General features: G+C 35.1%; 1 protein-coding gene across 1 annotated transcript; it reads left to right on the forward strand.

Annotated features, from left to right (window-relative positions):
* Positions 1–752: 752 nt before the first annotated feature.
* Positions 753–4,894, forward strand: rhcgl1 (Rh family, C glycoprotein, like 1). The gene is made up of 11 exons (XM_051898199.1): positions 753–1,119; positions 1,234–1,426; positions 1,631–1,781; positions 1,866–2,013; positions 2,784–2,950; positions 3,044–3,181; positions 3,392–3,528; positions 3,698–3,822; positions 3,914–3,987; positions 4,091–4,167; positions 4,403–4,894. Exons 1-11 carry the CDS (start codon positions 933–935, stop codon positions 4,422–4,424), a joined length of 1,419 nt encoding a protein of 472 aa, XP_051754159.1. The 5' UTR covers positions 753–932; the 3' UTR covers positions 4,425–4,894.
* Positions 4,895–14,018: the final 9,124 nt, after the last annotated feature.

Consider the following 14,018-nt stretch of genomic DNA (forward strand, 5'->3'; position numbering starts at 1 on the left):
TCCACACGGAGATCTGATCTCACCATCTTCGAATCCATCTGGGATTACATGAAGAAACAGAAAAAGAAACTGAGACAGACTAAATCCAGAAGAACTGTGGCAACGTCTCCAAGACATTTTAAGAAACCGACCTCCAAAGCTATCCTGAAAAACTATATGCAATTGTACCTGAACAAAACGCAAAGGGTGGTCACACCAAATATTGATTTGATTTAGTTAATAGAAGTTAATTGATAAATAAAATCTATTTATGACGTTATTTATGAAAGCATGCTCACTTTACAGTACTTTTACACAAGTGCTTAAAAGCTTCACAGAGCTGTAGCTTATGAGGTAGGTTTCTTAAAATGTCTTGTAGACGTTGCTGCAGTTCTTCTGGATTTAGTTTCAGTCTCAGTTTTTTCTGTTTCTTCATGTAAAGACTCGATGATGGTGAGATCAGATCTCAGTGTGGAGCACCAGTTGTTTTCAGACTCCCGTGCATACAAAAATCTCACTAGATTATTACAATTAATGGAAAAATGAACGTTTTGAAATGTAAACTGATATTTCCTACTGACACACTACAGCAAAAGATATAATTAACTGACTTAAAACCATTTTTTTGGTGGGGAAAATACTAACATGCCTAAAATGTTAATGTTTGAAATTGTTTGCTATGTGTTTGCCTATTTTGTATTCAGTTCACTTCAAACCATTACATAAGAACACAGATACCGTCTCTTCCTTTTTGTCAACAACTTTTTGTCATAAGTGTGTGTGATTTATGTCTTTGTATGTCTTTGTAGGTGTGGTTAGTTGATTATGTCATGACACACCTCCAGACCTCACTATAAAACCTTTATGACAACAGGTGAGTCACATGTTTCTATTGAAAGGAATTTCACTGTCATCTCCAGAACCTCTCTTCGGGAAAATCTGCAAGACTTAAAATGACCAAAAACACCAATATTCGAATCAGTCTCCCAGTAGTCTGCTTTGTCTGGCAGATTGCTATGATCATCCTGTTTGGTGTTTTCATTCGTTATAATGAGGAGTCTGACACCCATTGGATCGAACACAGGAGAAGTAAAAATATTTCCACGCATTTAGAGAATGACTTTTACTATAGATATCCAAGTAAGTAACATCACCAGCATGTTTCGCTCCAATCTGTTAAATTTACTGCAACTTTTTTCCTCATAATCATGTACATATTCACACTCAGACATTCTTCTTTTTATGTTTCCTCAGGTTTTCAGGATGTGCATGTGATGATCTTTGTTGGTTTTGGATTTCTCATGACCTTCCTTAAGCGTTATAGTTTCGGTGGAGTTGGCTTCAATTTTCTCATCGCAGCTTTTGGAATTCAATGGGCTCTGCTGATGCAAGGCTGGTTTCATCATCTTGACAGTGATGACTGGAAAATAAAAATTGGGATTGAGAAGTAATTGATTATTGTAATCTATTTATTGACAATATTGATATGTTCACCTTCATGTTTAGGCCTGGCATTACATGACTGACATGCTTTCTACATGATACAGAACAGTGATTGAGTTTTAAATTTTGAAGTTTTAAATTTTTTCAATGCTTAATATATGCATCCTTAATCTGTAACTAAAGAATTTAACTGTCATTTTTCAATCAGCCTCATCAATGCAGATTTCTGTGTGGCTGGCTGTCTCATTGCATATGGCGCTTGTCTTGGAAAGGTCAGTCCAGTGCAGCTGATGGTTCTTACTCTGTTTGGAGTCACCCTGTTTGCAGTTGAGGAGTATATCATTTTAGAACTCCTTCATGTAAGTTTGAATCCATCTGTTTTCTCCCGATGAATAACATCAGAGTTGGAATTTATCATTTTTGATGGGCTCATTCATGCATAGGCGAAAGATGCTGGTGGTTCTATGGTCATCCACACTTTTGGAGCATATTATGGTTTGACCATATCTTGGATCTTATATCGACCATTGCTATCTCAAACCAAACATTTACAAGGATCCGTATATCACTCCGATGTGTTTGCAATGATTGGTAAGTGAAAGAACGTCCTTCTCAGCTTTCCCCTGTTGTATTAATCAAGCTGGGTATAACAAAAGAGCTGTTGATTTTGCAAGGTATTTTACATTTAAGTACATAGTTATTCAAAATAACCACTTCAGCAAATGGTGCAATTTTCAATTTAATCATATTTTGCCATTTCAAAACCTCTTAAAGGTATAGTTCACCCAAAATTTTAAATTATGTCATTATTTACTCACCCTCAAGTTGTTCCAAACCTGTATGAATTTCTTTCTTCTGCTGAACAAAAGAGAAAATATTTTGAAGAATGTTGGTAACCAAACAGTCGATGGGTCCCATTGACTTCCATATATGGAGAAAAACAAAATACTATGGAAGTCAGTGGGGAACAACTTGAGGGTGACTAAATCCCAAAAAAAATCCAAATTCAAGAAAATCCAATTTCGAGAAAATCCAAATTCAAGAAAATTTAAAATTATGACAAGATCTGTTGCTACAAAAAAATAAATAAATAAATAAATAAATAAATAAATAAAAAAAATAAAAAAATCTGATCCCATTAGCTACATATGAATCATTAAAAAAAAATAAAAATAAAAATAATAATATATGTTAGATTGAATTGAAAAGTGCTGTGCTTTTTGTTGCTAATTTAGTGTTTTGGAAGAAAATCAAATCAAAAGGGCCTATTACCCCAGGGGCCTTTACCTGTTGTACCCAATTATGTAGGCTATCAAAACATTGCGAACCATTCCTAATTTTCTTCCATCTCCCTTTATCAGGCACTCTCTTTCTTTGGATGTTCTGGCCGAGTTTTAATTCTGCTATTGCAGATCATGGAGATGGGCAGCACAGAGCTGTTATAAATACCTACCTCGCACTGGCCTCATCAGTTCTCACTACCTTCGCCATTTCAAGTCTCTCACAGAAACATGGAAAGCTTGACATGGTAACTGAATTTCTGGTGACTGTCTATGAGATCTGAGTTTATCTTTAATTTTTGTTCATAAAATAACCCTTACATTTTCTTCACTTTGTTCAGGTACATATTCAGAATGCTACCTTGGCTGGTGGTGTTGCGATGGGAACGGCTTCAGAGTTCATGATTACACCTTACGGCTCTCTGATAGTGGGATTCTGTTCAGGCATTGTTACCACACTTGGATATCTGTTTCTGACTGTGAGTTTTGCTTTGTTGTATAGTACTGAAATTGCTCATATTGAAGTAAAAGAAACATTGATTATGTATTTATTCAAAATGTGGATGTTTTTGAATGTTTCTATTTACTGTATAATGCAGTCAAACATTTTAAAATTGATTTGAAGTCTAAATTAGAGACAGTATAAGCACTTACGCAACCATAATCTTTTATATATATTTCCTTATCAGCCTTTTATGGAAAAAACTCTGAAAATACAAGACACTTGTGGTATACATAACCTGCATGCAATGCCTGGAGTTATAGGTGGTATTGTTGGGGCTATTACTGCAGCTTCTGCCAGTGAGTCAGTTTATGGAAAAGAAGGGTAAGTTTGTATCAGTCAGATTATGATGATCCTAGAGATTCCTAAAGGTTTTATTATAATTTTTTATACACATACTCAGATTTACAGTTGGCTTCTGTTTGCACCGCTGCAGAAAAGAAAATGAAAGCAAAATATCGCGTGACTCCTTAATACTTTGTTTTCTGTTCAGGTTGATTAACACTTTCGACTTCAAGGATGCCATTGCTAACAGGACAGCCAGCACTCAGGGTGGTTACCAGGCAGCAGGTCTCTGTGTAGCAATAGCATTTGGCCTTGCAGGTGGAGCTTTGGTTGGTGAGTGCAAATAAAGTTAAACAGTAAACTATGTGTTTTTAGATATTAATGTGCATTAGAGCTGACATTTTTATGCTGTCTAATTTTCCAGGAGGGATACTAAAGCTGCCAATCTGGGGAGACCCAGCAGACGGCAACTGTTTTGATGATGAAGTTTACTGGGAGGTAAGAAAAGTGTTTTTGTAGAACAGAACTGATTAATTTGAGGTTTTCTCTGTCAAAGGAGAATTTAGAAATAGGTGGACAAATTGTTGGTGTTCATTCTTAGGTTCCAGAGGATGAGGATAATGATATTCCTGCCTCTAGACACCCAGACATGAACCACGTAAGAAGCATGGCAGATGTGTGAGTATACATGCTATCAAGTTTTAAATCACTTAATCTATTCATGAATCCCTCCTTGCAGTGGGATGGGAACCTTCAGTTATATTTCACCATAATCAGGGTGACAAAATACAAAATTCACAAGGCCATTGTGAAATTACTATCTAACTACAATTAAGACATTAGGAAATTGCTGTTCAGAATTATTTTATGTAAATACTTTTTGTAAAACTGTTGACATCTCTTATGTACACAGATATCAACGAAGTAATGTGTAGGGGGAAAACCGCTTTAAAACTCCACTTCCTGAAAAACTTCAACTCTGAATGATGATTGAATAAGAATCATGAAGGATTCACAGACTGATTAGATAAACTACTCAACGGAAATTTTTAAGTCAGTCATGTGCTGTGGGTTATACAATGTCATAATCCTAAGGCATCTTGTCTATAGCACCTGAATAACCAGTGTTGCCACTGCTGCTAGTGCTTCCACAAAAACCTTTCCAAACAGTGGGGTTATTTCCTTTTGGAATTCTTTACATTCCTACACCAATGATGAAACTTCAAATGATCTTTGTTTGTAATGTGACTATCTATACTGATTCGAGTTTTATCATTGTATTGTTAATAATCATCATATAATTAATCTGTTCAGTGTAAAGAATAAGAACAAGATTGATTGAACTACCCATGTTATTTAACATAGAGATAAAACCTACCCAATAAAGTCAATTAGTTTTATCATATATCGATTTCATTGTTTTTTAATACTTTTAATGCTGAAGGATGTTGATGATTTAACATGTGACTTTGACAGGTGAATTTGCATACTTGCCTGAGGCATCTATTTGAAGGAACTCATTGTGAGCAAAAGAAACTGCCTAGTGTCTGGAATGTTGAGAGCTACTGATCCATCAAATCTATTTGGGCAAAAGTCCAATTTATTAAAATAATGAGTGGTCACTCCCATCGGACAGCATAAGATCTCTCTAAATGAAATCTTGGAATCATTATTTGCAATTCTTGTCACTAAAATTGTTGCCTACTAACATTGATATTCTCTTTTGTCCTCCCTTCATTCTTTCTCAGCCCCAAACCTTTCTAACATTGGGAACTTGTATTTGTCACACCAGAGAAATTAATGTTTGTGACATTTCTTTGTTTATGAAAGCTGTCATGGGTAAAGTTATGGTTAGGATTGGAGTTGGGGATGCTGTAAAAACAAACAAAACAAAAAAATCAATGTACATGCATAAAACTAAGAAAAGAGAACATGCTCTATGGACCAGTTTAGCTACACAGCTGGTGTTTTTTGCCCTAATTGACCTAAACTATTGGCCAAAAGGAAGCACTTAAAAAGTGGTAACTATAGGGAGGAGGCAACAAGTAAGATAGCGATTTTAGCTGGAGACCTTGAGATAATATGCCCTCTATGCAGACTAGATTATATGTTGATGTCTGCCCTTAAAATTGACAGATGCAACCTGTACTGTATAAGACATTTTAAATAATTTTAATAAAAATAAAATGTCATGCAATTATAAAAGACATTCAAATGCATGGGATTTAACTGCAAACAGACAACACACACCCTATTTTTCTTGTTTGCTGAATTGTTAGCTGTTTATCTTACATGAATTCATTTACGAATCTCCCCATTTTTATCTATCATTTTTCATCTGTTTCATTATTTTCATTATAATCATCATCTACAGTACTGTTGTAATAATATTGTACAACCAGTTTGTCTTACTGCAAGAGCTGTTTACACTTGGTCAGAAAGTAATTGGCTGACTGATTGTTGGTGAACTTCTACTCTGATTAAAGGTTGAGGGTTATAATTCCCCCCTTTAGACAACCCTGTGAAAATGCAAATAAATTGCTATAATTTGATCCCTGTGTTTTACATCAGAGCTGCAAGTCTTCAAAGTGGATAAAAAAAACTCCTTTTTACCCAACATTGTGGCATTACAACTGAAAAAATTGTGTGTTCCATGTAAAATTTGTAAGTCACCCTCTACTTCTGTTGTAGCCCAGTTTGTGCTGAATAGTGTAATGAAACTTTAGCCATGAATACGTTTATAAGCAACTGCTTTTTTCAGTTGCTTATAAACATAATAATGTATGTCAACATAATAGCATATTACATTAAATATAAACATATTAATGCATGTGAAAACCTCTCCAGGGCCCAAAAGGTTTAAGTTATCACAATATCCATTCTCAAGTTGTGGATCAAGATGTTCATGTTCTTTGCTTATTTGGCAATCTGTGATGCATCTACATTATGGAATGTTTGCTTATAGTGACTAAGATGCTTAAAGCTTCCTTTTCAAGTTTTACAGTATTTACTTTATTTAATTTAATTGCTTATATGTCTAGTTATATCTGATATTTTGAAAAATGATTTGTAACTGTGCAGATGCATTCATCATATGACCAAAATTAAAGAGTAGATTATGTTGCTGTATTATATTTCCTTTTCCATCAGAAATATTAAGCAATTTTTAGTTATCTAAGCACCAAAATAACAGTTGTTACTGGTAACATGAAATTTACTATTAAAGGGTTAGTTCCCCCCCCAAAAATGAAAATTATAATAACTCACGCTCACGTCGGTCCAAACTCGTAAGACTTTCGTTCATCTTCGGAACACAAATGAAGATCTTTTTGATGAAATCTGAGAAATGTCTGTTCGTCCATTGACTGCCTTTGCAACGCTTCAAAAAGTTCATAAAGGGATTGTAAAACTAATCCATATGAATCAAGTGATTTAGTCTAAATGAATATATTTAATTTTGGCTTTTACTCACATTTAAACATTGATCAGCGAACATAAACAGAAGCTCAAACTAACCTGAATGACGCACACAAGAACAAACAGAAGCTAAAACGTGCTGCCTAACCAATGAGGTTTATTCTCATTCTCTTACGCAGCAGGTTTGAGTTCATCTATACATCATATAAAGCGATCGAGTCTCTTCAGAAAATTTGGACTAAACCTCTTGATTCAAAAGGATATGTTTTACAATCTCTTTATGTACTTTTTGAAGTGCCAAAGCGGTCTTTGCAATAGCAGTCAATAGACGGACCGCCATCTCTCAGATTTAATCAAAAATATCTTAATTTGTGTTCTGAAGATAAATGAAAATCTTACAGGTTTAGAACGACATGAGGGTGAGTAAAAATTACAGAATTTTCATTTTGGGGTGAACTAACCCTTTAACTATTGGTTTTTAGGGATTTCACTATTCACTTATTCAACAGTGAAAGAAACTGTTTAAAAAGGCTTTCTTGTTTGTGTTCAACACAAGAATTGAATTTATTTGGTTAGTATATGCAGGTCCTTTGCATTGTATTTAACTATTAGCTGAAATACCAGAGAAGATCACCGCCGGCAAGTCAAACAGTCACAAGCATAACTGCAGTGATCATAGCCTCTCCCCTGTGATGGTGTCAGATGTACTATTGTGTATATAGTTTCATAGCTACCTATAGTTGTTGTTCATCATTTTGCGTGAGACTGTCTGCCATGTATTAGGAAACAAATGAGTAATAGTGTAAACCATGCATTATTTGTTCAAGGCAGATGTGTTCTGGTAGTGCAGGTATATCCAGTCATGGAAAGTTACTGGAAACTACGTCGGTCTTCATGCAGCTGAGTAAGGTGATCATTAGGGAGTTCAGAATGTACAGAGTTGTATTAAAAAAAAAAACTTCTCACGAAATTGGATTTGTCAGAACAATATGTTATGTGCATCAGACCACCCTAAAATTAAAAATGACTTAGACCATGTATCAATAATAATGGAATATGGAACATGTTTTATTACCTAGGTTGAAGAGGGACTCCTATTTTTAAATAATGAAAAATAAGCACTAGCAAAATTGAAACCCTGAAGAACAATTACATTTACACTAGAGAGTTTAATAAGCTTGAAAAAAAAATGGTGTGCAAAAATTATGAAAACAAAACTAAGCAAAACATGTTGAGAGCGCATTTGGAACTGAGATCTCCTTGTAATGGATGATAGGGTGCTTGATTAGTATAAATAATTAACATTAATTTAAATGATTTCAGGGGAAACAAATGGGATAATCATTTCTAATTATTATGTAAACTTGAGATGAGGATATAAAGAGCAGGGAAGGATGGTCCCATTTTAAGGAGCCTCCTTTGTTCTAGACCTACACATGCTAGTCGCAATGAGACCTGATTGAGGTCCCTGGTTTTGTAACTGCTGAGAGCAAAGAGGATTACATGAACAAAAGCCTCTGTGGATGGTTGAGGAGGATATCCTGAAGCCAACGGGTTTTGTTTACATCATTGTATCTGTTAGAACACAGAGCTGACGCAGGAGCACTAAAATATGCAAATATGCTTAATAACCAAGGAGCTGCAACCATGAAGAACACGGTGGTTAACGCCTAAGTCCTTTGTTTCGGGAAGAAATGCTGTGAATGTTCTGTAAATGGGCTGAAAGTTGCAACTCTAGGGGTTAGTTCAATATTTTTATTCCCATGCTGGCAAGGACAAAATCCCATGCACCTGAATTTCAAGGTTAGCCTTGTAATATTTTAGAGGTCTTTCAGCAGCTGTGAGTGAAAGACTCTGGTCTCAGAGCAGTGGTCCAGGGGGCGACTGCAATCCAGCTGTGTTTTTAAATGAGGAACATCCATCTGAGCCTCTTTCCTACTTATTGGCAAAAGAGAACAATCAGCTAGATAGAGAGAGAGCTCCACGCTGTGGTAAGAATTCAACACACACAAAAACATGTGCTTCCACTTAATGAGGAAAATGTACACAAATATGATAGATTTGTGTTGTGCATTTTTATAGCTGAATCCATGGAAGACATGGAAGAATTGTTTTTTCCCAGCTAACATGGCAACATTCTCAGAACTTTGGCTAACGTTCTGGCAAGGTTCTCTCAAAGTTTTGAACAAACGTTAATAGAACGTTCTGGTCTTTAATAATGTTTTCAAAACATTAGCACAAAAACATTATCTATACATCATTCATGGAATCTTTTTTCCAGAAATGTTTTAGTTGGATGTTTGTCTAACATTTTTCAAATGTTACTACTTTCAGAACATTTAGAGAACATTCAAAAGTAATATTCTGATAATTGGAATGTTCTCCTAACGTTCATATAACCAAGATAAAACGTTTTTAAAACATTTTTTTGTTAGCTGGGTTGTTGTTGTTTTTTAAATTACACTTTCTGGTTGAAAAGACCAATTATGGATAATTTTGATGAGTTTATAATCACATTTTGCCATTGTTCACATTCCAGTTAGCATAAATTTGAACTTAGTAAAATCTTTATTGTTTATTTGTATTATTTCACATATATTTGCATCTGATACTTTATATAGTGCATAAAACCTGTGTGTGTTATGAAATTGATTAATATGCTTTAAAATGTATTTGCCTGTGTATTGACTCAATTGTATGGCCGGAAATGTACAGTATGTATTCATCCATGGCTGTGGAAGAAAAGAAAAAAAAGTATGTTGCCTAAGTATAATCATATAATAATTTGAGTATAATGTCAGTGAAGTAATAAAAAAAAACCACTGTAAAAACAGTACTATTCACAGTACATCTATACGCTTTTGCCCAGTTGCCCATTATTTATAATATTCTCTTTTATTTTTGAATGAAATTTGAATGGCTGAGTATGTCTGAGGGATAAAGTAAAAGAAATCCTTAGGCTGCTGAAATAACGAGAGTAATAAATAAAATAAAATCAGAATACAATCGTGTTAAACTAACACTATGCAATGAAACAACTCATTTTGTTTATCTTTGAAACCGAGATGTTTTTTATTGAAACCAAACTTGTGAGAAGCCAGCTGCGTCGGCTGCTTGCCTTTGTGCTTGCAGAGACTCAGGGGATTCCCGCCTATCAGGTCAATCAGACGATGATGGCACTGCGGTGAGGGTGGAATCCAAACTTTCTCATCGAAACGGGAATCTTTTTTGTATGTTAATGAGTGAAGAGGCGGATGTAAATGAGATGATTTAGATATGGAGCTCCCAATCCAGCTCCTGTCATAACAAAAAGTTAATTAAGAAAATAATCATTCTATTCAGCACACTCATTCAGCTCTCCCCCACATTCCCTAAAGAAAAGCAAAAAAATCAACTTTGTGTTTTCTTACAAATGAGAACACTGCATTACCCATTCAGTATGCAGTGAGTTTGGTGTTGGTTATTCAAATCAGGCTTGCCTGTGGAAAAACCTAACTCAATTACTTTAGGGAGCCCCAATCGTCTATGCAAATATGCGGGTGTATACGTAGTGTTTACCTACAGTATCAGCCTAGTTTCCCTGGACATTTTCATTAACTAATATGCCTATTAAAGGCTACCTTAAAATGAGCATTTACTTGTGAACGTTTATGCTCAGAGTTGTTTATTTTTTCCTTATTACATGGCTCTCTGGAATACTTTATTCTGATTGATCAATTGCGACATTTAGCTCTCTGATATTTTCTGATATGACGCTGTATATCAGATCAGATCTCATCTGGGTAACTGAAACTGGCATGATTTCCTAATTCAGAATATATTCAAAGACTGTGGATGTGCTTGAAGAATTGGCAATAGGAAATACAGTGACAGTGGTGTAAAGTATTTGAGTAAATGTAATTATTTACTGTATCTTTTTGACTACTTTGTAGTATCAAATATATTAGCAATTTTTACTCTCTACATTTTTGAACAAGTAAATGTACTTTTTACTCCAATACATTTTTGATGAGTAATGCAATTACACATTACATTTTGCATGGCACCTAACTTTTTCTGCAGCAGTTTGTTTCTGATATAAATCGATATCGCCATCTAAGGGCATTGAAGGTACTATATCTTGTGCATTTTGCCTTTACTCACCCAAACTTGTCAGCAAGGCTACTTTACGTGAATGCGAACGCATTAGCTGGTAGTTGAGGAATCGCAGGTGTTTGAATCGCAGGTCATGACTGCACACCCAGCACACACCCAGTGCAAGCAGACTTTGACTATTTAATTTGACTTAACATTATTTTATTTATCCGCTATATTGACAAGAACTTTTTGAAGGATATTGGTTTACTTATGGCCTTTTTGAGCAGTTGAGTTTAACCTGAGACTTTAAAGTTTGTAGACGTTTAAGAGACTGTTGTGTCAAACTTGATTTATTGCAATATTGAGGTGTTCAGTTTTTTTTTGATTTTAGAAAATAAACATGATTTCTCATCTTACGAATAAATTGTTTCTTATTTTCACCGGTATGTCTCTTATGTGTTGAGAACTAAAGCATTTTTGAGCCTACATTCACTATGAGTAAAAATACTTAAGTACTGTTAAAATCAGATACTCTAAGACTTACTCAAGTCATATTGGAATTAACCGTTTGCAAAGACCGCCCCCTTTAGTTACTGTTGCTATGTCCGACAAGCCATGCTGCACTCATGCCACACATCATGTTCTCACGCAGTGAAAAAATACATCGTGGAGCAAAGAGGAATCTGACAATGCGTCAACAGACAAGACAGAGCAGGTTACTTTTGATATAAAACAAAGTCTCAAATTTCAAATTTTGTAATTTTTAAAGAAATTTAAACAATAAAAACTGTTTTGTGGCTCTTTAATATGTCACGACAGATCGCTGTAGTGCCTCAGTTCAAGCAGCTTGTGATCTGATCACCTCTTCCGACTAGTTAATTTATAGCATTAAATAAACATGAATGAACATCAGAAGGAATGTTGTTTCAACCATGGAAAGACGTCAGAACGCACAATTTTTCAAGTTCAGGTCCACGACATTAATCTACTAACTACCATGACAAAGTGTGTGTAGACTTTTTATACCCAATTAGCTGGTAACATTTCAATTAAACTGGTAAGTAAAATGATTTTGAAGTGGTGCTGCTTTCACGTCCTTTAACACATACTCTCTCTTGTTTCAAAAGCAACTGGTGCCATCTTGCATCTCATTTATCAGTTGTAGTTACCTCAATTACCTCAGAAGACTTGTTACTGTAATTTTATTGCATTTTTTTGTCTTGTTGGCCAACTGTTTTGTATATTGTAATAGAATTATTTTTTCTTAGCTAATATAGGCTACTGACAGAATTATGAAATAATTTAAACTCAAATCAATATCTCATGTCCACATGTGTATTTATTAATTGACCAGCCAATTGTACATTATCCTTTACTTGTAGACAATCCCACAGACATGAGATACAAATAAGAGATGCATTTCTTAAAACGCTCATTTGGCTAATATACAACTTGCATGCATGCAGTAGTAACCACATCCAAAGGAAGTCATATTTGTACCTTTAATGTAGTACTTGTGCTCTTACCCAGCTTAATAAACATTTAATGCCACTATTTGCTTATTTCTAAATCTATTTTCAGATATTTTCACTGGCATCCCTACATCACATCAAAACTGCTTCAATCAAGCCTGTAAACATCTGACAAGATATTTAAGCATTGTGCGTACCATCTGTTGTCCTTGTCATCACTTGTTATACATGCAGATTATTCTTGTAACAGTGACATCAAAAATTTGCTTTCCATCACTACTAACTAGAAAGTGAAAAATTGAGACAGTTGAAAGACCCCATGAGACATGGCTTCACCAAGTTCATGTTCAAAGATTTTACAGTGCAAATATACCTATAACAGTTGGAGGGCAGCACAAAAAAGTAGAGCATGTGGACCAATTATTATTCGTATAGATTAATGCTTGGCAATGTTCAAGTCGGACAGATTTTTGTTCAGAAATCCAATCCCCAGCTGAGCTGTTTGCTTCACAAGCAAATCCCAGCTGCATCGGTCTTTTACAACACCTGTTCGGGTTTTTCCATGGGAGCTGCGCAGGTTCTTCACAGCTGACTCACAAATCACGTCAAGTGTGTAAGTGGGGTGGACAGCTACCCTTCTTTTGCACACTAGTGTGCCATTTCTTGTCATCATTCATACTTACGGCCCACCCCTAGACCTCCCTCTTGGTTACTTGCAGACTTTGTGATAGATAAATGTGAGGTTCATTATGAAGAGTTTGAAAAGTTGTCCAGTAACACTTTATTTCGAGGGTCCACTTTAGACATTCTACTAACTATAAGTAACTTTGCAACTACATGTCAACTAACTCTCATTAGAGTATTAGTAGACTGTCTGCTTAATATCTGCTAACACTTTATTTTGATGCTCCCCCAACAGACATTCTACTAACTATAAGTATCTTTGCAACTACATGCCAACTTATTCTACAAACCTGAACCCTAACGCTTAACCCTAACAGTCTACTACTGTCTACTAATACTCTAATGACAGTTAGTTGATATGTAGTTGCAAAGTGGACCATCAAATTAAGTGTAAATGACTGTCCTAATAACTCAAAGCATCATTCACACATTGGTTAAAAAACGCACACATTAGAAATATAACAACAAATGAATCACCTGCAGTCGTCTGCCAATATGTTTGTGCAGTCTTGTGTGTGGGGCGGTGAAGCGCTCTGAGCGTAAAATTTGTTTTGCTTTCTCTGTATTTTGATGAGCGCACCTCTGGGGTACGAGTGAGACAAGACGTGTGATGAGAAATAAATATCATAATTTGGAAAACTATAAAAATTTTCCAGCCTGTTTTAATAATCCAACCCAAATATGCACACACTCTCCTTTTGTTTGTGTTAAATTACATTTGAATGAGAGAACATGAAATATTCATGAATGGTAAACCAAGACTTACTTCCTTGTACTAAAGCATGGGATTAGAAATGTGGATGGTGTTGAAATTTTGCAAGACATTGGAGTTCTAAAGTACAATACAAATATTCTCTTATGGTTTTTTTTTAAAGTAAA

The sequence above is a fragment of the Ctenopharyngodon idella genome, chromosome 6 (assembly GCF_019924925.1).
Source record: "Ctenopharyngodon idella isolate HZGC_01 chromosome 6, HZGC01, whole genome shotgun sequence".
In the NCBI taxonomy this organism is placed as follows: Eukaryota; Metazoa; Chordata; class Actinopteri; order Cypriniformes; family Xenocyprididae; genus Ctenopharyngodon; species Ctenopharyngodon idella.

Coding starts and splice junctions, on each gene's coding strand:
- rhcgl1 (XM_051898199.1), top strand. CDS start 933: ATGACCAAAAACACCAATATTCGAATCAGTCTCCCAGTAGTCTGCTTT. Junction 3,823..3,913: donor TGCAGGTGGAGCTTTGGTTG/GTGAGTGCAAAT, acceptor CTAATTTTCCAG/GAGGGATACTAAAGCTGCCA. Junction 4,168..4,402: donor GTAAGAAGCATGGCAGATGT/GTGAGTATACAT, acceptor TTATGTACACAG/ATATCAACGAAGTAATGTGT.